Source organism: Aotus nancymaae, unplaced genomic scaffold, assembly GCF_030222135.1.
Source record: "Aotus nancymaae isolate 86718 unplaced genomic scaffold, 86718_ANA_hifiasm-v0.15.2.pri h1tg000051l, whole genome shotgun sequence".
Lineage (NCBI taxonomy): Eukaryota > Metazoa > Chordata > Mammalia > Primates > Aotidae > Aotus > Aotus nancymaae.
Window position 1 is genome coordinate 5104277 of NW_026988465.1, and position 24054 is coordinate 5128330.

At 44.5% G+C, this 24054-nt stretch overlaps 2 protein-coding genes across 2 annotated transcripts in view; one reads left to right on the forward strand and one right to left on the reverse strand.

Annotated features, from left to right (window-relative positions):
• Nucleotides 1–24054, reverse strand: part of BLOC1S5 (biogenesis of lysosomal organelles complex 1 subunit 5) — a 479535-nt gene that overhangs the window by 112171 nt on the left and 343310 nt on the right. The window lies entirely within an intron of this gene.
• BMP6 (bone morphogenetic protein 6) overlaps nt 18739–24054 on the forward strand; it is a 163998-nt gene continuing 158682 nt past the window's right edge. The window contains exon 1 of the mRNA XM_012440291.3: nt 18739–19387. Within this exon, the coding sequence (XP_012295714.2) occupies nt 18739–19387 (649 nt within the window). The remainder of the gene's footprint in view (nt 19388–24054) is intronic.

Genomic DNA, 24054 nt, shown 5'->3' on the forward strand with positions numbered 1-24054 from the left:
GGAGATTTAGTTTCTGGCTGCTAAATTCCACTGCAGTGTTACATAGTTTGGAAGGCTGGTAAATAAGGTACAGTGAGTCCCGTGACCAGGTTAGAAGTGTGCCTCTCTGGGACTCACTGTCGTCTCAGAGCGCAGAGCTGCAGGAAGCTCACAGAGTCCCTCTCAGATCACTTCTGAGTTAAGTGGAACCCCCTGCCCACCCCTTGCACACACACCTTCCTTCCTTACCCCTGGCCCCTCTGGTTTTCTTATCTCTTTCTTTCCTTCACAGCAGGGTTTCTATTTCTATTTCTTCTGCCTCTTTCTCTCTCTCTCTCTCTCTTTTTTTTTGAGATGGAGTCTCACTCTGTTGCCCAGGCTGGAGTGCAGTGGCATGATCTCGGCTCACGGTAACCTCTGCCACCCGGGTTCAAGCAATTCTCCTGCCTCAGCCTCCTGAGTAGCTGGGACTACAGGCATGCACCACATCACCACCTCTGGCTATTTTTTAAAAAAACATTTTTAGTAGAGATGGGGTTTCACCGTGTTAGCCAGGATGGTCTCTATCTCTTGACCTCGTGATCCGCCCACCTTGGCTTCCCAAAGTGCTGGGATTAGGAGTGAGCCACCGCGCCCTGCCCTGCCTCTCTCTTTCTTCCCTTTTCATGAACTCTTCAGCGCCTTAAATGCCAGCTTCTACCTCTCTGCAGTTGCACTCCCCAGTCTCTCAAATGACCTTCTGGTAGCTACGGCTGGTGGAAACTCTCCGACTGCCGTCTTACTTGATTTGTCCTGTATTATTTCCACTGCGCTGTCTCCTGCTTAGTGAATTCCATGGTCCTGTTCTTTCCTTAGTTTCTCACCTATCTCAATGGCAAATTCTTCTTAGTCTCTTTTGTGGTGTCTTCTTCCTCCCCCCAGTCCTAAAACATCATAGGTCCCTCAAAACTCTGTCCTGATGTCTCCAGCCAGCCTGACACTGAGGGCTATTCCTGTTTAACTAGGCAGCTCTGTGTGTGTGTTCAAGGCCTTCAATTTCATATGTTCAAAGTCGATCTCATCATCTTCTGCTGAACTCTGTGTTTGCAAATGTCACTGCTGTTCACCAGGTTCGTCAAGTCAGACACCAGTGGATCATTGTCAATTTCTCCTTCACTGTTTTCCTGTGCATCTAATTAATCACAAAGCCTCATCCAGTGTATATCTTAAACACCCCTCACCTCTTTGCTTCCCACAACACAACTGCCATCACTCGAGTACAGGGGCTTCTCCCCTCTCACCTGAAACATTAGTTTCCTTCCCTCCTGTTTCTAAAAACACAGTTGAATGTGTTTTATCAAGCTTGTCCAACCCATGGGCCACATGCGGCCCAGGACAGGTTTGCATGTAGGCCAACACGAATTTGTAAACTGTCTTAAAACATTATGAGATTTGTTTGTGATTTTTTTTTAAAGCTCATCACCTATCTTTAGTGTTAATATATCCTATGTGTGGCCCAAGACAATTTCTTCCAAGGCTGCCCAGGGAAGCCAAACACTCCTGCTTTAAATGAAGAGGAGCTCATTTCAGTTCTCTTTGGTCTTCGGGGCATGTGGAAAAGGACTTCAGTGACTTCTATGGCTGTTGAGAGCACAGACGTTAGGTGAGAAACAGGAAGGAGAGTAACTAGGAGACATCCGAGGTAAGAGTAGGCCCAACTTCGAGAGGAGATTGAGAGCATGGGCCACTCTCAGAACCAGACACATGACGGCCCCTTTCCGAAGGGATCATCAAAGATGGGGAAGGCAGAGGTGAGCCCAAACTCACTCCCCAAAACCACACATGCTGCATTTGTAGAGACTACCATATCAGTGGAGGGTACCGGCATCAGGTTCAACTGGAGTGGACCAAAGATGCGTCCTATCACCACCACTAGTGGGATATCAGATGCTCAGTATAACCTCAGCTTTCCTGTATGTTTCCCCCAGTCTTCATTCCTGCCAGAGGCAGACCCAGGAGAGGGAGGAGAAACAGGTGTTCTAGAACTAGATTACACTCTTCTGTCCAATTCAAGCTGCTGGCATGGGAGGGTACAGAACAGAAGAAGAGCTTTAAATTGCACATGTGTGCGTGTGCCCTATGCCCATACAAACACACACACAGAGTTTTAGGGGTCAAGAAAGGACTTGGAAGAATAAAATAAAGTAATTCTGGTGCTTGAGAGTCTCTACAGGCCAGCCTATCCTAGGGTTTCTTAAATTAGAACACGCTGATATGATAAAATGATATAATACTAGCAAGGACACACAGGATATTTTGCAAACTTGGATGAATGTAGTGAAATATTGGCTCACTGATTAGTTAAGTTCTCTAAGAAATCATTCCAAATGTATTCAGATCTGTCTTTGTTCTTCCAGGCTGCTGTGATGGAATATCATAAACTGGGTAGCTTATAAACAATAGAAATTTATTTTCAGAGTTCTTGGGGCTGGGAATTCCAAGATCAAGGTGCCAGCAGTTTCTTGTCTAGTGAAGGCTTGCTTTCATCTAATGAGGATCATAGATGACACTTTCTAGCTGTGTCCTAAAGTGGTGCAAGGAGTGAATGAGCTCTCTCGAGCCTATCCTACAAGGGCACCGATCCCATTCATGAGGACTCTTATCGCATGCCTGATCACCTCCCAAAAGGCCTCACTCCCAGTGACCTTGGAGGTTAGGATTTTAACATAAAAATTTTGGGGGAACATGAACATTCGGACCATAGCAATATTTTAATATAAGAGATATTAAAGGAAGAATAACATATCAAAAGGGTTGAAATTTTGAACAAGATATCTAATATAAATCAATAATCATCAAATCAAGATGTACATCAAGGCAATAGTAAATTAAGAAACATTCATATTCATCAGTAAGCAGATGGTAAGCCATGCATTCATGCATAAGCCAATCATACTCAGTGATTCCCAGCATTTTCTGATCAATCACAGGATTTTGTAAAGGCAGAAATCAGAAATGAAGAAATCAGAAGGTTAAACTAAAAGTGAATGGCAACTTATTAAATCTTTCCCAATGTGTTAAGATATGGGAAATAGGGATTTGAGAGAGAGTACTGTTGAATGCATAGATTGGAGAAAAATATAAAATGATTTATATTTTGACACCCCCAAGTTGATACTTCTAAAAAAACTGGTTATTTAATACTGTTTGTCAATAGTTCTTTAGTTAACTGAATTTCTTGTTGTTCAAGATTTCTGTTCTTTGCTTTTTCCTCTACATTAGTTTTCTATTGCTGTATAATCAATCACCCCAAAATTTGGCAGCTTAAAACAACAAAAGTTTATTATCTTATGGTTTCTGAGAGTTAGGAATTTGGATGCAGCTCAGCTGAGATTCTAGGACTCCAGATCTTGCATGAGTTTGTGGTCAAAGTGCCAGCTTGGGCTGCAGTCTTACCTGAAGGCTCAAGTGAAGTGGGATCTCTTCCAAGCTCCCTCATGTGGTTGTTGGCAGGATTCAGTTCCTCATGGGTTATTAGGCTGAGAGCCTCACCTCTGTAATGGGTGGGCCTTTCTACAGGGCAGCTCACAACATTGTGGCTGACTTCCTTCAGAATGAGTGAGTGAGAAAGTGCCCAAGAGAGAAGTCACATTTTTTTCATAACCTAATTTCAAAAAGGACATCCCGTCTCTCCTACCATATTCTGTTCATTAGAAGTGAGTTGGTACATCTGGCCCACACTCAAGGGGAGGAGATTGCACAACTTCATGAATAGCAGGAGGTGGGGATCACCGCAGGCCATCCTAGTGGCTATCAAATCCTCTCTCCCATGTCACGCCGTTCCCTCTACTCTTTTCTCCATAAATCCCAGTCTCACCCAGTGACCTGGCCTCCTATTCTTTAAGAAAATAGATGGGAAGCTTTTCTTTTATATTTTTCCAACTAAATCTCAAATCTTCTTCATCTTCAGCCATTATCTTGTTTCCTGTTGTTATCACTGACAAATTACCCTTCTTTCTGCCCCTCCCCTGTCACAAATAAAAATGTCCCTAGGACTCCTTGTTCTCCTAAAGCTATTATCTCATTATGCTGCTCCCTTGTATATAAACCCCTTTGAACAAATTGCCTTTACATGTTCTCTCAACACCTCAATGTCCATTCACTCATTGGGCTTAATCATGCTTTTGTTTCATCACTTCATTGAAATTAGTTTCGTCAAGTTCACCGATGATTTCTATGTTGCTATATTCAAAGAGTATTCCTCTGTCCTTGACAACATTCAAAATGGTTGGCCATTTCTTTCACTCTCTCTTGGTTTCCATGACACCACACTACATGGCTACATATCTTTTTCTAACCACTCTGGTCGCTCCCTTCTGGACTCTTTTGTTGGCTTCCCTTCTGTCCAGGTTCTAAATGTTGGTATTTTCCAGGGTTCAGCCTATGTCTTCCCTCTTTCCGTAAGTGACCTCATTCATTTCTGGGGTTTTAAGAACCACCTAGATGTGGATGAACCTGAAGTTAACTTATTCAGCCAGTACATCCTCTGAACTATAGAATGGGTTCTTTAAACTATTTACTTGATAACTCCATTTGTGTATCTCAAAGGAAGCTCATAATGAATGGCTATAATAGAACTTCTGAGTTTTCTAACTTCCCTCTCCCTAACTGATTTCTCTCTAGAATTCCCCACCTCTGTAAATGGAGCTACCAGCCAACTTGTTTGATAAGTATAAATCCTAGGTTCCTCCTCTTCCTCAGTCTTCCATTTCGATCTATCCACCAAGTCCTGTAATTTCCCTATTTTCTAAATATATGCCCAATCTGTATATTCCAGTATTTCCATCCTAATCTAAGCCACCTTCTGTCACCTGGCTCACTATAATAATTCCCCATTGACATTCCTGCTTTTATGCTCTGCAAAGAAACCAATTGAATAATTTAAAATAATCTATTGGATTATATTTCTCTTGGTTAAAACCCTTTGGTGCCATCCCTCTGAAATGGGATTTTCCTACACTTTGAAAATCTAAGTTTCTGAAGGTCGCATATGATATGTCTCTTGATGATCATCCCAGACTCAGATCACCCCATTCACCCTGCACTTACTATGTGCTTTCAGCAGTTCTGAAGCCCACCAAGTCTCTGTCATTTCCAGGCCTTTGCACATGCTGTTCCTTCAGCTTAAAATGCCTTGCCTCATTATTTCCCATGGCTGGCTCATGCATTTACCAAAATAAGTAATCATAGATTTATTCATTGTTTATTGCTTACCTCATTAGACTGTAAACCCCATAAAAACAGAGACTAACCCTGCTGTGTTCACACTTGTATACCCAGCACCAAGCACTTAAAAAGTATTCAAAAAATATTTGAGTAAACAAACAATCTCACAGTCTCACAGTCATGCTGCAGGTTTCAATTCAAATCTGCTTCCTTAACAAACTTCTCAGCCCATGAAGCCTTCCCAGATTCCTTCAAACTGACCCATGGATTCTCCTCTCCTATATTTTATTTATATGTTTTACGTGCCTCAACTGGAGTAGTTGCTGTGGTGTTGAGAGTTCCTTGCATGTCCATCTCCATGATAGCCCATAAACTCATTAAGGACAGAGACCTTATCTTTTCATCACGAAAACCCCAAGCCTGCTCTGTAGTCCCCAGGGTCCACCCAGCAGGTGCTCCAAGCATGTTTGCTTAAGGGTGTTCTGAGGGTCCTTGACAGCAGCCCTCCTCTGGCCCTTGGATGAGAAGAAGGAAACTCCTTCTGGCTGAGGCATGAAACCCAGGCCCCTGACTGCTGCCAGCTGCCTCCCTCTGGAACCTGCAGCAACCTGAAGCCGAGTCCAAGCTTTTCTGGGAAGTGCCCCTTTGAGGCCCTGAGATTTTGCTGAGTGAAACATACTTACAGTAGGAAAGAATATAGTCTTACAAAGAATGTTTCTTGAGTTCCTCTGCTAAAAGGTAAGATAAAATTACCTAGGGCAAAGGTAATTTTTATAAATGGTTAATGTGGAGCACATACTTTCCTAAACTTGTAAGTGATAATAACATCACTTTTATTAATTGGATTCCAGTAGCATCTTTCTTTCCCTTTGGTTCATTTCAGATGACAGGGACAGACCCCAGTCTTTGCTTAGCAAAGTGTGCCCTGGTGAAAGCAGCCTCATCCCACTGGCATCGTCTGGAAGAACTCCCTTTTACCAATGCTGGGGAGTCTGCATTTGAAGCAGGTGTATGTATGCATTTGAAAGAATCTCTTCCAGATGCCAGGAGATTCAGTTCTGGAGAGGGACGTGAAGGAAAATTATGAGAACAAGTGTCCTATTCACATGCTAGGAAAATAAATGTTTTACTAATCCTTAAATAACATTTTACTCTGAGGTGTATTGGCAAATTTTAGTTTTATTTCAGTATGAAAGTCTCATTTTTAGGAGTGTGATTTATACACATTTAAGCAGTAGAGGTGACTGCTAAAATTAGTTTCTGTCATCCCATGCTAATGTCTGTGTAGGAAGAGAATAATATAATTTTAAAGTCCTGACATTTTGTTAGTGGATAATTTACTATTTATTATCATTGGATACAATGTAGTTTAATCATTAAAAATGCACATACTTTCCTATGTTTTGCAGCCTTCTCATGGTATAGAAAGTATGCCATCAGAAAGATGTCCTATGTATGTGTTCTGTTTCTCTACTCAAGGCTTAATGGATAAAATTCCATCATTAGACAAATATTTGTTTAGCACCTTTCCGTGTGCCAGGCACTGTGCTACGTGCTGGGATACAACAGAGCTCACAGTCTGGATTTTTGGCTAGGTGGAAAGTGGGGTGTGGTGGATTCTCACCTGCACAAATCAGACTGGATATCTCGGGAGTGACTTAAAAGTTAGCTATGTGTTACCTGCTCTACCCCGTTCACTTGTTTACAGAGTAAACTCACAAGCCTCCATAGGAAATTTGGGAAAATAATACCATATAAAAGCCCAAACTACTTTCTATGTATATGGAATATACCATATGGATCTTATTGGAATAGATTTGGCGTATTTAATGTATTTTACTCAAGTAAAAGGAAAAATCAGCATGTATTCATCAATGCAGAGAAATAGTAACTGCATTCATTACATAGTCATTAGAGAAAACTGTCCCAGGACTAAAATTTTACTGTAATTAATAATATCATCTGTAGATAGTAATTCTCCCTAGATAGTAAATTATCTGGGTATTTAGAAGTTGACTCCAGGGAAGCCCTCTCATCCCTGAGGGTCTGACTCCCATCTCCCACCAAGAGACACCTGGTGGCCTGGACTGGGAAAAGCCCTTCTGTCTCTTCAGGCACCAGCAGGAATCAGTGGGGACCCCAACAGCAGCGAAAAAATCAAGCAGACGAAGATAACAACACAAAGGTGCTGGAAATTAAATGGCTTTTGGAACCATCACCCAGAAAATTAGGCCAGGACCTGCATGCTGAACCTACACAGGACAACTGCCATATAAAATAAAATACATAAATAGAACTCGGAGACTGTTAACATAATAGACAAAAACGTCCAGGATACAACAAAAAATCATCTTCATACCAAGAACCAAGAAGTTCCCGATTTAAATGAGTTAAAACAATCAACTCTCCACATCATTAAGTCATCAAGGAAATGCAAATTAAAATAACAATGAGACACCACTACATCCCTGTTAGAATGGCCAAAATTCAAACAATGACAACACCAAAAGCTGGTGAGGATATGGAGCAACAGGAACTCTTAGTTACTGCTGCCAGCCACTTTGGCAGACAGTTTGATAATTTATCATAAAACTAAACATTCTCCTACCATATGATCCAGCAATCACACTTCTTGGTATTTACCCAAAAGTGTTGAAAATATATATCCACACAAAAACTTGCACACAGATGTTTGTAGCAGCTTTATTCATAGCTACCAAAACTTGGGAGTCAACCAACATGTCCTTCACTAGATAAATGAATAAATAAACTATGGTACATCCAAACAATGAAATATTATTCAGTGCTAAAAAAAATGAGCTATCAAGCCATGAAAAGACATGGAGCTAACTTAAACGTATATTACTAAGTGAAAGAAGCCAATCTGAAAAGACTACACACTGTGTTATTCCAACTAGATGACATTATGGAAAGGCAAAATTGTGGAGATAGTAAAAAGATCGGTGGTTGCCAGATGGTGAGGAGGAGGGAAGAGTGAATAGGTGGAGCACAGAGGATTTTTAGAGCAGTGAAACTATTCTGTGTTATACTATAATGGTGGATACATGTCATGACACATTTGTCCAAATCCGTAGAATGTCCACCACCAAGAATAAACCCTAATGTAAACTATGGCTGTTAGGTGATTATGATGTGTCAGTGTAGGTTAATCAGTTGTAACAAGTATACCATTCTGGTGCAGGATGTGGATAATGGAAGAGGCTATACATGTAGGGGAGGCAGGGAGTACAGGGGAACTCTCTGCACCTTCCTCTCAATTTTTCTATAAACATAAATGCTCTAAAAAATAAAGTTTAGAAAAAGACAATCAACTGACATCAACACCAAGAACAATCAGATGTAGGCATTATCCCACATTATCCATATCCTCAGGGATTTTAACGCAGCTGTCATAAAAATGCTTCCACATTTAATTACAAATTGTTTTCAAACAAATGAAAAAGTAGAAAATCTCAGCAAAGAAACAGAAGCACTTAAAAAACAAATGGAAATTATAGAACTAAAAAAATATAATTACAGAAGGAAAATATCTTCTGGATAGGCTCAATCATAGTGTGGGATGATGGAAACAGAATCAGTGCACTTCAGGACACATCAATAGAATTCGCCTAGTCAGAAAAACACAGAGAAAATAGATGGGAGGGGCAGTATGTGTTGAGGGGAATTAGTAGAAACTCAGGAATGTGGAACAATAACACAAGATGCAACAGTTTACTGTCAGAGTCTCAGGAGGTGAGGAGCAAGAGAATCAGACTCAAGGAGTATTTGAACAAATAATGGCTGAAAACTCTTCACATTTTTAAATAAACAAACATGTACATATTCAGGAAGCTGAGCAAATCTTGAACAAAATAAACCCAAAGAAATCTATGTGAAGACACATCATAATTACACTTTTGGGAACTAAACGTGGAGAAGTCTTGAAAGCCAGGGAGAAACAATTCATTGCTTCCTAGGGAAAAACAATTTGATGGTAGATTTCTCATCTGAAACCACGGAGGCCAAATAAAGTGGCACAACATTTTCAAGAGCTGGAAGAAAAGAACTGTCAGCTGCAAATTCTATATCCAGTGAAGCTATCCTTCAAGAATGAAGGAGAAACTAATTCTTAGACAAAAGAAAACTAAAATGCTTTGTTGCCAGTGTACATACCCTTAAAGAATGGCTAAAGGAAGGCCTTCAAACAGAAAGAAAATGATAAAAGAAAGACTCTTGGAACATCAGGAAGGAAGAAGGAAGAATTTAAAGAGCAGAAATATTGGTATGTATAATTTATAATATGAATTTCCTCATGAGTTTCAGAAATCATATGTAGTCAAGGCACAGTGGCTCATGCCTGTAATCCCAGCACTTTGAGAGGCCAAGTCGAGCAGATCACCTGAGCCCAGGAGTTTGAAACCAGCCTGGGCAATATGGCAAAACCCCAACTCTACAACAAATACAAAAATTAGCCAGGTGTGGTGGTTTATGCCTGTAGTCTCAGATACTAGAGAGGTTAAGGTGAGAGGATAGCTGGAGTCTGGGAGGTCGAGGCTGCAGTGAGCTGTGAGCATGCCACTACACTCTAGCCTGAGCAACAGAGAGAGACGTTGTCTCAAAAAAAAAAAATCATAGTTGATGATTGAAACAAAAATATAACATATATAATACAATGAGATAATAACATTTAAAAGTGGTAAAGGAAACTAAGTGAATGGAACCTCAACTGAAGTAGAAAAATTTTGATACCAATAGACTGTGATAAGTCACAAATGTATATTTTAGTAACTTGAGTAGCCAGTATGAAAACTATACAAAAAGATAACTGAAAAATGCTATCAATCAATCAATCAAGGTGGAATCCTAAAAACAACCTGCAAGTAACTTACAGGAAGGTAAGAAAAGTTGACACGAAATTTAACATCTCTAGGTAATCCCATAATTTTGAGTTAAAAATGAGTTATGGAAAAAACGTTAAGTGGCTTGAGATAATGTGTAAGGAAACAGTAAATTGGGAGCTAAGAAGCTTGGCTTTAGTAATAATTGGTTTAATATAGATTAATAAATTAAATACTGAGTAAAAACTTAGTGGCATAATTTTGTCATTACTAATCCAATTGGACTAAAGGCATGTATTACTTTCTTTTCTTTTCTTTCTTCTTCTTCTTTTTTTTTTTGAGATGGAGTTTTGCTCTTGTCACCCAGGATAGAGTGCAATGGCACAGTCTCAGCTCACTGCAACCACTGCCTCCCAGGTTCCAGCAATTCTCCTGCCTCAGCTTCCCAAGTAGCTGGGATTACAGGTGCCTGCCACCACACCCAGCTAATTTTTATACTTTTAGTAGAGATGGTGTTTCACCAGGTTGGCCAGGCTAGTCTTGAACTCCTGACCTCAGGTGATCTGCCTGCCTCAGCCTCCCAAAGTGCTGGTATTACAGGTGTGAGACACCTTGCCCAGCCCAGGCACATATTATTTTCTATAGCAAAGGAGGTAACAGAGCTTTAATTATCACATCCTAAGATTAAAGCTACAAGAATGCTTTTTTAACAAATTAGTTTTACTTTTAGCATAATTTTAAATCCACAGGGAAATTGCAAAGATAGTACAGAGAATTCCTGTATATCTTACACCTAGTGTCTCCTATTATTATAACATGACATTTTACATCATAATTAATGAATCAACATTAATATATTATTATTAAGTAAACTCCATACTTTATTTCAATTCTATTGGCTTTTTCTTAAAGTTCTTATTTTTGCTTCAGTAACTCATCCAGGATATCACATTTATAGGAGTGCTTTGAAAACGAATACTTAATAGCCAAGCTTCGTAGCTTGGAAGAAATTTTACATTCAGAGATGGAGCTATTATGTTACGACATAGGGAATCTTGTGGGAAGGCTCTTAGGGGGCTTGTCTTGAAGCTGTTCTTTCATAGCAAGCCCTCTGAATGTCTATTTTGAGTGGCTTCTGTAGTGTGGGTGCTGATGGAGCTGATGGGTTGCGAAAACCCCCCCAGGCCACTTTTTGGCATGGTCAGCATATTAACTCACAATCATTAGGGAATGAACACCATCTTCCTCAGCCATAGTAAATTCATAATACTACCCCAGGCTTTGTGCAATGGGAGGGACCATGGTCTGCTGACCCTATACAGAGGGAGAAGTTGTTGCATGGCTTGCTTTTCCGTGCAACGTGCATGTCCTTTTATCGTCGGGGTTTGCCCTCAAATGTGTCCAGAATCCAACTACTTTTCTCTACCTTCACTATTTCCATATGAGGTCCCCTACGAGCCGGTATCATTTTTTGTCTGAGCATAGATAGTTTTCTGACTAGTGTCCCTGATTTTGTTCTGGCAACTCCGTAGTCTGTTCTCAACACGGTGGCCTGAGAGACTCTTGAAATTCAAGTTGGCTCCTGTCACTTCTCACTCGAAACCATCTAACAGCCCTCCTCACAACGTTTGTTGTTCTCATGCTTACCTTTTTAAACCAAAGTTTTTATTGCAAAGTAACATACATACGGACAGCATCCAGAGCCTCTGTGTAGCACTCACTAAATTATTTAAATTGACTACACCTGTGTAACCACCAACCAGGTAAGGAAATCGACGAATCGTTGGGAAAACCCCACCTGGTGGTGTTCAATCAATACTCCTGCGCTTCTCTCCAGAGGGAGTCGCTAAGCTGTCTTCTAGATTAGGTAAGCCTATTTTTGAATGTTATAGGAATAGAATTACAGTATGTGTTTTTGCTTATCTGGCTTCTTTTCCTCACTGTTATGTTTGTGAGATTTTTCCATGTTGTGCTAAAAGCCCAAATCTTCTCCAAGGTGTCCACTGTCCAGGACCCTACAGCACCTTGGCCCCAGTTCATGCCCTCCTCGGCTTTCTGATCCAGTTTCCTACTGTGATTCCCTGTCATGTCCTCTGTACCAGCCTCCCTGGCTCTTGTTCTTCTCAAACTCAGCAGGCTTGCCCCTGTCACAGGGCCTTTGCACTTACCATTTCTACTGCCTAGATAGCTCTGTCTGCAGGTATTCCCATAGTTGGCTCCACTGACTGTCAGGTCTCTGCTGAAGTGCTGCCTTCTCTGTCAGGAAGTGAAGCCTTTCCTGACCATCCACACGCTCCGTCGCCTCCTTCCCTGTTTGAATTTTCTCCACACCACTTATCACCCTACTATATATGTATTAGTTTCCCATTGTTGCCAAAACGAAATATCACACATTTAGTGGCTTAAAACAACACAGCTTCATTGTCTCCGGGTCCCATGGATTGGAAGTCCAGTGCTAGGCTCCTTTCTTCATTCTGGGTCTCACCAGGCTGACATCAAGGTGTCACCTGCCCTGGCTCTTATCTGGAGGCTCTGAGTAAGAATCTGCTTCTAGGCTTATTCAGGTTGTCGACAGAATTCAGAATTAAGACTGGGGTTGCTGTTTTCTTGCTGGCTGTTGGCCAAAGTTTGTTCTCAGCTTACAGAGGCTGCCTGAATTCCCTGGCCTGTGGCCTCTTCTCTTTCCAAACCAGGGGCGAAAATCATGAAGGCCAACGTCCCGCTTACCACAATATACTTTTCTAGTTATATTGTTTACTATCCATTTCCCCATCTAGAACGGAGGCAAGGATTTCTGTTTGGTATCCCAAAACCTAGACCACTGTCTGGCACATAGGCATTGAAAGATGCGCTGAATGAATGAATGAATGAGGACTGGATAATTAGCCTTTCTCTCCTTTTTAAAAAGCTATCAGTGACTTTCATTTTAACCTGATTTCACTACCACTGTGGTTTTCCCTGGCTCCACTGGTTACAGCTTTGCTAGTTAAAGGGATTGCTAACAGGATAATGGGTCATATTTTCATGTTACCTCCTAGGAACACAGAGACACATCCAGGACATGAGGTACAGAGTGGGGTCACAAGAGAGACTGAAGCTCAGAGGCCAGCACAGGCCAGGGAGCCTCATGCACCCCAGTTGAACTAAGTGTCCAATCATTTCTTGGAATAAAACTCTTCACGGATAGTAAAACCAGTCATGGAAATGTGTTAAGCATTGTTTTGCTCAGTTAAAAAAAAAAATTGAAGACTTAGTCTGCACATGTTAATTACTCAATGAAAATTTCACAAACGATTTAATCGTCAGGATGTCTCAAAATATTCCGTTGCTTAATATTATGTAGACAGGCTAAATCCTAGGATCATAGAGATCTGAGCTTGTGTGAAAAGTTTGAAACACATACAAGTAACAGATTTGCTATTTGGGTTACAGTGTGGAAAAAAATCTCTGGAAACAGATTTATGTATTAGTTTTTCACTTTGCCACCAGATGTCCTTCATGAGTAGGAAAATATGATGACTTGAATGATATTTTGAAGTGTGAATGCCCAGCATTTTTGAATAGACAGTGAAAGCAGAGTGTGACTGAATGTAAATGTTACCACAGAATTTTGGATGAGACACGACTTTTGAAGGCTGTCTTACAGGTGTAGCTTTCAGGAGCAATACTTATTTCACTTGCAAATTTTCATTTCTCGTACTCTGCAAGCATTTACCTACTTTTCACTCAACTCTAAATCGATATTTTAAAAATTTGATCAAATTATTATATTTTGAAATTAACATTAAGAAGTACTCAAGTCCTTATGCTAATAGTAAAGATAAAAAATTGGTCTTTTGAGTGGAACTTCTTAAGAATTCAAGGAGGCTACACCTCAATCTTTTAAACATGACAGCCACACAGTTTACAAGATTTTTTCTTTTTCTTCTCTCTCTCTTTCTTCCTCCCTCCCTCCCTCCCTCCCTCCCTTCCTTCCTTCCTTCCTTCCGTCTTTCTGTCTTTCTTTCTTCTTGGAGACAGGGCCTCGATTTGTCACCCAGGCTGGAGTGCAATGGTATGATCTGAAGATCTGGGCTCACTGCAACCTCCACCTCCCTGGCTCAAGCAATCCTCCCGCCTCAATCTCCTGAGGAGCTGGGACTATAGGCGTGCACCTCCATGCCCAGCTAATATATATATATATAGTAGAGACAGGGTCTTACTATGTTGCCCAGGCTGATCTCAAACTCCTGGGCTCAAGTGATCTGCCCACCTCAGCCTCCCAAAGTGTTGCTGTTACGGGCATGAACCACCATGCCTGGCCAAGATATTTTTATTAAGTTAATTCTAAAAGCAGCAACTTACATCTTTAGGAAATGCAGTCGAAAGCCCAGTGTATGATTTAATATAAAATCCAAGACTGAAGTTGCAGTTTATTGCTAGTAATGTAATATAGAATACGTGTTTAATATGTCAAATTAATAAACAGAATGTTTATAAAATAGAAACTATTTGGTCAACTATGTTATAAATGTATAACAGAAACCCTCATAATATATAAGGAACAAGGACAACTACAGGTTTAAAGGATTTGATATGTGACTTACATGATGCCTTAATAAACAGTTGTAGACAGAATTCCTTTCCTATTCCCACTATCACTGAAGGTATGGGATGAACCTGTGCTTTTGGTGAGGGTTCCTCACTTCTTCATTAAGTGGGACAGGGACATGGGACAGGCAACCTATTTCCAGAAAACTGAAAGCCATCAGCATGAAATGTCAGCCAAACAACCAGATGTTTGATGTGGATTGGCTCCCACATCCGGCTTCTTGATCGAATTCCTCCTCTCTCCACCCAGATGTTTTAGAAACACAGAGAACTTAATGAAGCTTGTCCGGGGCCCACAGAGAAGGGGCGGTAATATTTTGGCGTCCTGCAGGGGGCGAAGTTACCTCTAATTTTTTCTCAAGTCGGTTCATACATTCCAGCGGACTTCAAAGCCAGATCTGCTCCTGTCCCTCCCACCCACCCCATGCCTCCTCCTCTTGAATCACATGTGAACGTATTCTAGCTCCCTGTCCTGAGACTTCCAGGGGAGCACTGGGATGTCTGATGGGGAAGGTGGGGGTTAGGGGTTTCTTATGCATCTAGAGATCCAATTGGCTTGGAGAAACAGTAGTCCCAATTTTGAGGTTATTAAAATCCTAGAACTGTATCTCTTTTCTGTCGCCTTTGTTCCAGTGGATACAAGGGCTTGCCTGCATGTTTCCCGCAAACATGGCGTGCACATGTTGGGAGCCGTCGTAGACAGAAGAGGAGCACATCCTCAGCTGGATGTCACTGTCCTTCTGATTACTGTAATGTGTCTCACTGCACATCATTTCTGGGGCTTCCTCTGACTTTTAAGGGAGATACAGATTCTCACGTTCATCACTTGGAGGCACTCTCAACAGCTCCTCATTCTAGCCCCATTTGACAGAAACTGAGAATCCATCTTGGTGGGGTGGGGAGCCTGTGACAGACCTGAATCAGGGTTGCTGCTCAGATGTTTAGTCGATAGTCACTTTAGATTCATGTCATATGAACCCATCTATTTCCCAGTGTTGAAGGAAAGGGAGAGATGGCGTGTGTGTGTGTGTGTGTGTGTGTGTGTGTGTGTGTTCTGCACTATATCCACCCCCATAGATGCATGTACAAGTCGAGTATCCCTTATCCAAAATGCTTGGGACCAGAAGTATTTCAAATTTCAGATTTTTGGATTTTGGAATATTTGCATATATATATATATATATATACACACACACACACACACATATATATATATAAAATGAGATACTTTAGGGATGAGATCCAAGTCTAAACATGAAATTCATTTATGTTTCAAATATATCTCATATATACAGCCTGAAGGTAATTTAATGCATTATTTTAAATAATTTTGTGATGTAAATTTTGACTGTGTTTTGACAGTGTCCCATCCTATGAGGTCAGGTGTGGAATTTTCCATGTGAGGTATCATGTCAGCTCTCAGAAATTTTTAGATTTTGGAGCATTTTGGATGCCAGATTTTTGGGTTAGGGATGCTCAACCCGTACAATAGGTGGGTGATGCCTTGATTTTGTGTTTTAAATGGCACAGCCCCACCAAGGCACCCTCGCCCATGCTTGAAATATTTAGTTTCCTGTGTCTTCCCCCACTGCCCTCATAGGTGGAAACGTCTTTTAGTCTGCTTGCGTCTCACCAGAAGTCTTACGAAGAAGATGCAACTAGGTTTTAAAAAGGAGGCTCTTGGCAGGAAGCGTAGGTGTATTCACTGGGATTTCAGACCTTCTGAGGAGAGCTCTTGGCTGCTGTGGGGCACTGCAATGAATATATATCCTTAATATGCTCCATACAGAAAAAGGAAGTGATGGGGCTCTGGAATTCTGTGGGTCCTGGCATCCCAGATGAAGTATTGTATTATCTTTTCAGATGGAAGAAATCCCTGTAGAGATGGTTAAAGACTGGCATTCAGGGGTGCTAAGTGGTGTAGACTGAAATTAATGGCTATCTCATATTTGTAGAAGTAAAGACTCTTCTAAATGACCACCTGTGTCTGGGCCAAGACAGAACTAGAAAGAAGGAGCTGGTGGTTGGTTGGAGGTAAAACCTTTACCCATGAGAAACAGATTCTTAGAAATAGGATAGGAATACTTATATTCAGACCAGTAGAAAGCCTGTGCTCTCATAAATTCATGAATGCCACAGTCTATAATCTATCTGACTTCACTCTCAAATGCCTGGGACCATGTGGACTAAAGCTGGCAAGTCAGAAAATTGTAGTTTTTATTTTCTACTCCACACAATTTTCACCAGGTAAAAAAAATTTCATATTTTAAGTGAATTTGCTTCTAGGATCTGTAGATGACTGGGTGTTCCTGGGTGGGGTAAAGGCAAATGAATTTGTGTTCTCATTGGCATATGGTGTTGGTGTTGGTGTTATCTTGTCTAAAGTCCACAGCAACCTGTGTTTTAGGACCCTGTCTGTTATCCTGACCATTCAGAATGCATGCCAAGCCCCTGCTCTTCTTCCTGGAGTTATCTTTATCACCTCTCCTCAAGTTTTATCTTGCATCATATAAACTACATTGTATTTCAGTATATTAAAATGCAACATTAATATATAAGCTGGAGAAGCACTGAGACATTTCCAAGAAGATAGGGGATGACTTTTCTAATATATTGTCTGATTACATTCTCTTTCTGTTGGGTGCTAGCTTAAGAAGCTAAACGAAAGCCCAAATGAACAGATAAGTCAACACATCCCACCCCAAACCCTCAGGACGCTGGCCTGGGTTACCTGTGGCCCTCTCTGTGGCCAGTTTGTGAGTAGCCTCCCTGGAGGGTGTGTCCCAACTTCCAGCAGCTGCCTTGGAAAGCCACGTGTCCGCTAAACGCCTACATTACATCAATAAGAGAAACTAAGGAAGGGATGGAAAAGCTATCATTTTTCTTTTCTTCCTCAATTCTGGCAGTATAGTGATTTAATCACTGTTATTACTTTTATTTAAAGCATCCACTTAGGCGTTTTAAATGATGGTAAAGAGAAAGCTTCAGATTGGGGTATTGGTGAGATCGTTCTTCCTAGCGATGATCTCTTTGCCTTTGGCACCTCGCGGCTTCTCTCAAGCCTCCAGGAATTCCCGGGTCTCGAAACCTACGCGGGGCAGAGGCGACGCCTCTCGGGAGTGGGTGGGTGAAAGAAGGGGGCGGGGCTATTTAAATAGCCCGCGAACTTCGCGTCCCCATTGGCTGCCAGCCTGTCAGTTACCGCGGGGCGGGGAGTCCCGGGGCTGGAGTGCGGTACCTGAGCCGGGCGCGCCGCAGAAAGCCCACGTTGGCCGCTGCGGGGAGCGCGGCGTGGAGAGGCGGGAGACTGCGAAGTCTGGCGCCGCCGCCGCCGCCGCCGCCGCCGCCGCTGCTAGGTGAACTGGTTCCCTTCCCATCCCCTCTGCAAGCGGGTGTGCTGGGCAGCCGGGCGAGCGCCGAAAGGAAAGCAAGATCCTCGCCTCCTCCGCTTGAAGAGGCGAGCGGCGCGCGGAGATTTTGAGGGGGAGCGACGGTGCCCGAGGGCTCAGGGGCGCAGAGTTCGTGAGCAAGAAGGAAGTTAAACCTCGCGGAATAGACTGGCATTTCGGGACTCCTTGTCGCCGCAGCCTGGGCCCTGCGCCGGGGTGAACTTCACGGTGGCCCTGCGATCCAGGGAGGGGCGTGCGCCGCGGTGATGCCGGGCATCTCCTGCAGCTCGTGAGCGGCCCGCTGCACGCCACCCAGGGTCCCACTCAGCCGCCAGGGAGGGCGCGGGGCAGCGCACGTGCGCGGCCACTGAGGCCCAGAGTGACCGCGCCGCAACCCGCCCAGGAGCCAGGGCGCAGGCTACAGCACAGCTCGGACTTGGACGCACCTGGCCGGGACCGCGCGCCTCTAGAGACCTGCGCGAGGCTGTGGGGCTCCCCTTCCTCCCCTCCGAGCGGTTCTCCAAGTGATCCCCCCTTCGCCACCCCCCACCAGCCTGGGCAACTGGGGGCGCCCCGGACGACCATGAGAGATAAGGACTGAGGGCCAGGAAGGGGAAGCGAGCCCGCCGAGAGGTGGCGGGGGCTGCTCACGCCAAGGGCCACAGGGGCCGCTCTCCGGCCTCGCTCCGCCGCTCCACGCCTCGCGGGATCCGCGGGGGCAGCCCGGCCGGGCGGGGATGCCGGGGCTGGGGCGGAGGGCGCAGTGGCTGTGCTGGTGGTGGGGGCTGCTGTGCAGCTGCTGTGGGCCCCCCCCGCTGCGGCCGCCCCTGTCCACTGCCGCGGCCGCAGCCGCCGGGGGACAGCTGCTGGGGGACGGCGGGAGCCCGGGACGCGCGGAACAGCCGCCGCCGTCGCCGCAGTCGTCCTCCTCGGGCTTCCTCTACCGGCGGCTCAAGACGCACGAGAAGCGGGAGATGCAGAAGGAGATCCTGTCGGTGCTGGGGCTCCCGCACCGGCCCCGGCCCCTGCACGGCCTCCAAGAGCTGCAGCCCCCGGTGCTCCCGCAGCAGCAGCAGCTGCCTCGCGGAGAGCTCCCTCCCGGGCAGCTGAAGTCCGCGCCCCTCTTCATGCTGGATCTGTACAACGCCCTGTCCGTCGACGACGACGAGGACGGAGCGTCGGAGGGGGAGAGGCAGCAGCCCTGGCCCCAAGAAGGAGCCAGCTCATCCCAGCCGCGGCAACCGCTTCCGAGCGCCGCGCATCCGCTGAACCGCAAGAGCCTTCTGGCCCCCGGACCTGGCAGCCGCGGCGTGTCCGCACTGACCAGCGCGCAGGACAGCGCCTTCCTCAACGACGCGGACATGGTCATGAGCTTTGTGAACTTGGGTAAGGATCTAGGGTAACCTAATGACAAGAACATTTCCCCCTTTTCAGTGTCCCGGGCCCAGGGGTGCGGAGGAGCTCCCGGTGCGCCAGTCCCGCCTGGTGCGCTGCAGGACGCGGGGACTGGAGGGCTGTGCTCCCGCCACCTGCGCGGCGGTGGGCTGCACATGCGCTCCCTCGCACCGCGGGCAGGGCTGCGCGCTGAGGCCCTGGGAGCGCTGCCCCCAGCTGGCGTGTCTTTGCGGGCGCCCGGAGCACGTTCCGTGTTTTTTTCACTCCTGCCGAGCTCTGGCCATGTTAACTCAAATGCAGCAGAAAAGTCCAGCCTGAGTGTGGCCATCCTGGGAAGAGGGCTCTTCAATGCGATTTTTCCCTCTAAACTGCCTTCTTTTGCTCCCTAACTCAGAGTAAGTTTTCCCACCGTGAATTTTAGGGAATCCGACAGCGGCTGGGAACTTGGAAAACTTGGCCTGAGTATGTTTAGAGGTACCCATGGCACTGTGGGAGGTTGCAGAGGAAAGTCCCGAAAGCACCGCGGAAGGCGCTCGGATCCCGGCCGGGCGGGGCTCGCTCTTGTTTGGGGTGGGATGAAAGCTCCTATTACTGGGGTAATCCATCCTGTGCCCCTGCTCACATGCCCTTGGCCATTGTCCCCAAAGGCTGATCAATGCAGCCCAAGCTGCACGGGCAGAGGAAGGGTGCGGGGTAGGGGCCGGGGTTGGTCGCTGAGCTCCTCTGAACCGGTTGCCAGGCAACAGAATGGAAATTCAAGGGCGGCTAAACCGAGCTCCGCCACAAACGTTCTGTGGCAAACCCGGACCGAGTCACATCGCCCTTTTTCCCCGCTCCCGCCCCCCTGAGTTTTCTCATCTGTAAATGAGAAGGGTGCATAGAAGACACTTTTCTTCGGAGTCAGTGCCTCTAGTTTGCACTACTCTTCATTCATAAGCTGACTTAGTTTAGTGCAGACATAGGATGGAGGGACGCGCTGTCTGCGGACAGACCTGGGGTGCAGTGGCCACGCCCGGGATGGGTGCAGCCACCCGGCCGGGTGGGTCTTCGCGGGCCTCCTTCCCGTGTGAGACGGTGGCTGTGCCCAGGCCCTTGAGTGGATGAGCAGACACTCGACGAGGGAGCACACGGGTCTCCCAGCTACGTCAAAGACGCCGGTCTTTTAACGGCATTACTTACTGGAATGATTCCCGCGTAGAATATCTGGGTGATTTCTTTACCAACCTGTCTAAGATCCCCAACTCCGCTGAGCTTTGAGGGAGAGAACGTGGGGGGTAAGGGCCATGAGGGCAGGGGGAGGGTGTGAAGGCAGGGCGATTGGCATCCAAGTGGTGCAGAAATCCTCCTGGGAAATTCATGAAACAGACTCTCACAGGGAGTCCAGGCTCAGGGCCTGCCAGTCTGGCTGCTTGCACTGTCCGGGGTTCTGATTGGACAAGAATTTTCACAATTTATTGGAACCAAATCCAAGGTTGAGCCACCTCCAGGAAGCATTCTAAGGAAATTCTCATGCCAGTCAATAAAATTTGTAGTGGGTGGGGGCCGGGGTGGCAGAGGACCAGCGCTGTTCCTTATTCTAACTTTTCTGCTGCTTCTGACTTAATAAATTCCTCCCCTTGCTCTCTTCCTCTCCTCCCCTTCCACCTCCCCCTACCCCCAGGTTTCCTGACAGCTTTGGGGAAATGTTTTATTGCCTTTTGAGGGTAGTCCTAACCTGGACAAAGGGGAGGAAAGCTGGCACTCCTGGCTACTTCACAGAGAATCGTGTTACAGTCCCTGGGAAAGCAATTCCTGGGCTTGGCCTGAGGCTGTTAGCATTAGCTGCCCTGGAGCATCACCCAGGGCGCTTAGAGATATAGGGATATCAGAGCTGCTCCGTGGACCCAGACTAGTTACGTGAGAGTCTTTGAGAGTGGGGCACAGGCATTTTATTATTATTATTATTTTTTTTTAAGTATCTTAGATTTTTCTAATGTGCTACCATGGTCAAGAAACACTGGCACAGGGGATCCCAATGTCTGAAGGAAATCAATACATCATCCCAGTAAGAGATTAAGACCAAAGCTTTCAAGCATTACTATACCTTAGAATCACCTGGATGTTAAGTGGGAGGTGGTGGTGGTGGGGGGGACACCTTAAAAAATCCAGATGCCCAGGTGGCACTCTATATCAAATCAGAATGTGTGGAGGTGGAAGCCGGGTAGCGGTATATTTTTGTACAAAAATTAAGAGGATCTCCCAATGTTGCCCAGGCTGGACTCAAACTCCTGGCCTCAAGCAATCCTCCTGACTCAGCCTCCTGAGTTGCTGGGACTATAGGAGTGTTCCACCATGACCAGCGGTGTCAGTGTTTTGTAAATAGCTCAGATGATTTCAGTGTTTGGAAACCACTGCCTTAGATGATATTTGAAATTTCAAGAGCTGGGCTTAAGGTGAATTTGTAAAGTACAGTCACATTTACTGCATTTATTCCCCTTATTCCTCCCTTTTCTGACTTTTCATGGGCTACTAGGGTGATGGTTTAACATAGGATCTCCCTAGGGATATTGACATTTTTTATAAAGGATTTTGAAAGATATATTTAAAAAAATCCCCTGAGAAATTTCAAGAGAACTCACCCAATAGCATAATTTCAGCCCCCAGGACAGGCTGACATGGAACTGAAAGAGAATTCTAGGATGGGAATTGTACCCCAAGCCCCTCATATCCCATCCCTGGGCTCCTTGTACAAGTTATAGCTACTGTAGGTCCAGTTCTGGACTCCATAATGATAGTATGAAGAGAAAACTTTTGCAGGTAAGGAGAATCCAAGCAGCATGCCATGCCACCTGCCAATGAAGCAATTCTATTTCATCTTAATCCATTTAGCAGTAGGAAAGGGGTATTTCATCATGAGAGGCTAGAATGGGGTAAAATCTGATTGCCATGACTGTGAACATAGGAAGGACAGTTCATTTGAAGAAAGTTATTGTTAACCAGTGTTGGATTCTCTATATAGGGATGCTGGAGAATTACAGATTTCCTAATTGGTGTCAATGCCATGTTAACTGCCACATTGCCTGACTCATCCATGAAAGAATCTGCAGAAAGATAAACATTACAGCGCTGTATTTTAAAGTACTCTTCTACCTACTAGGTTAAGTAAATTACAAACTGGAAGTACAAGGGAAAGTATTACATAGTTGTAAACATCCGACTTCCCTGGGACTGGGGGAATAATTTACTCATGAAATACATTTAAAACACCCTGAGCCTTGTAAGCCAGCTGGACTATCAGGAAGTATGAATCAACAGGATAAATTTCTCTCTCATAGCGCAAGTGCTGGTCATCCAACCAGCTCATTGTTGTTTATGTTGACTGTTTCAAACTTTTTCTGGGTGAATAGGCTGGGATGTGTCACCTTCTAAATGCTAACCGTCTGCTGCTGGTGTGTGCAGAGTGCCTGCCTGGGTGAGCTCGTGAACCTGCATTCACTCAGGGCCATTTTCTATTTGTTTTTTAATGCTAAAAATGTCTTGGCAGCCTAATCAGCAGCCCTGCCAATTTGTCGACCTTGGAGAGGTATCCTTCAGGTCCTAGCTTAAGATTCACCTAAGAGAAACCTTCTCTGCAACTCCATATAAACTGGTCCTGCCTCCATCCCACCCACTTCTGTACCATGACAGCACTCTGTTTATTTCCTTCCTTGCACTTATCACAAGGAGTTTTTCTTTTTTCTTGTTCAATTTGCTTACTCATTTGTTTGTCTCCCCTGTAGGATGTCAGCCTCCAAAGGCGGAAACCACACTAACCCACCACAGTAGCCCAAGTGCCTAACATAATGCTGACCACATGGAAGGTGCTTCGAAAAGACTGAATTAGTGAAAATATGGACATAGCCCATGCTTCAAGTTCATATTTCACTGATCTGGAAGATTTGATTATTTAGAAAGGGTATACCTGATTTTTATTGAGTAAAAAGTTTAGGGCCGGGAGCGGTGGCTCACGCCTGTAATCCCAGCACTTTGGGAGGCCGAGGCGGGTGGATCACGAGGTCAAGAGATCAAGACCATCCTGGTCAACGTGGTGAAACCCCGTCTCTACTAAAAATACAAAAAATTAGCTGGGCATGGTGGCGCGTGCCTGTAATCCCAGCTACTCAGGAGGCTGAGGCAGGAGAATTGGCTGAACCCAGGAGGCGGAGGTTGCGGTGAGCTGAGATCGCGCCATTGCACTCCAGCCTGGGTAACAAGAGCGAAACTCCGTCTCAAAAAAAAAAAAAAAAAAAAAAAGTTTAAAGTGAAGAGATTTAGGACAGGGAGGTTCATAGCATTTGAGGTAAATCATCATGCTTTATTAATATACCTTTTTTATTCATCATTCATATGTATATTAATTTGTAATATGCATTACATTTGAGAGTAGTAAAAACATTTAATTAAATACCTGCATTTCATATTTCACTTGTTTATTTTAATTATTGAGGTATTGCTCTCCAAATGCTAAGGTTAAATGGAAATTTAAAAAAACTCAAATTATGCTCAGAAAGGGAATCCAGGGAATCAGTATATATTAGTACAAGCAGCAAGAAACTTGCCCTAAAAACACTGGCAATCTTCTGAACAAAATTACTCTTGGGAAACATAAGAAAAATGGAATACCCGCAGCTTGTATTTGT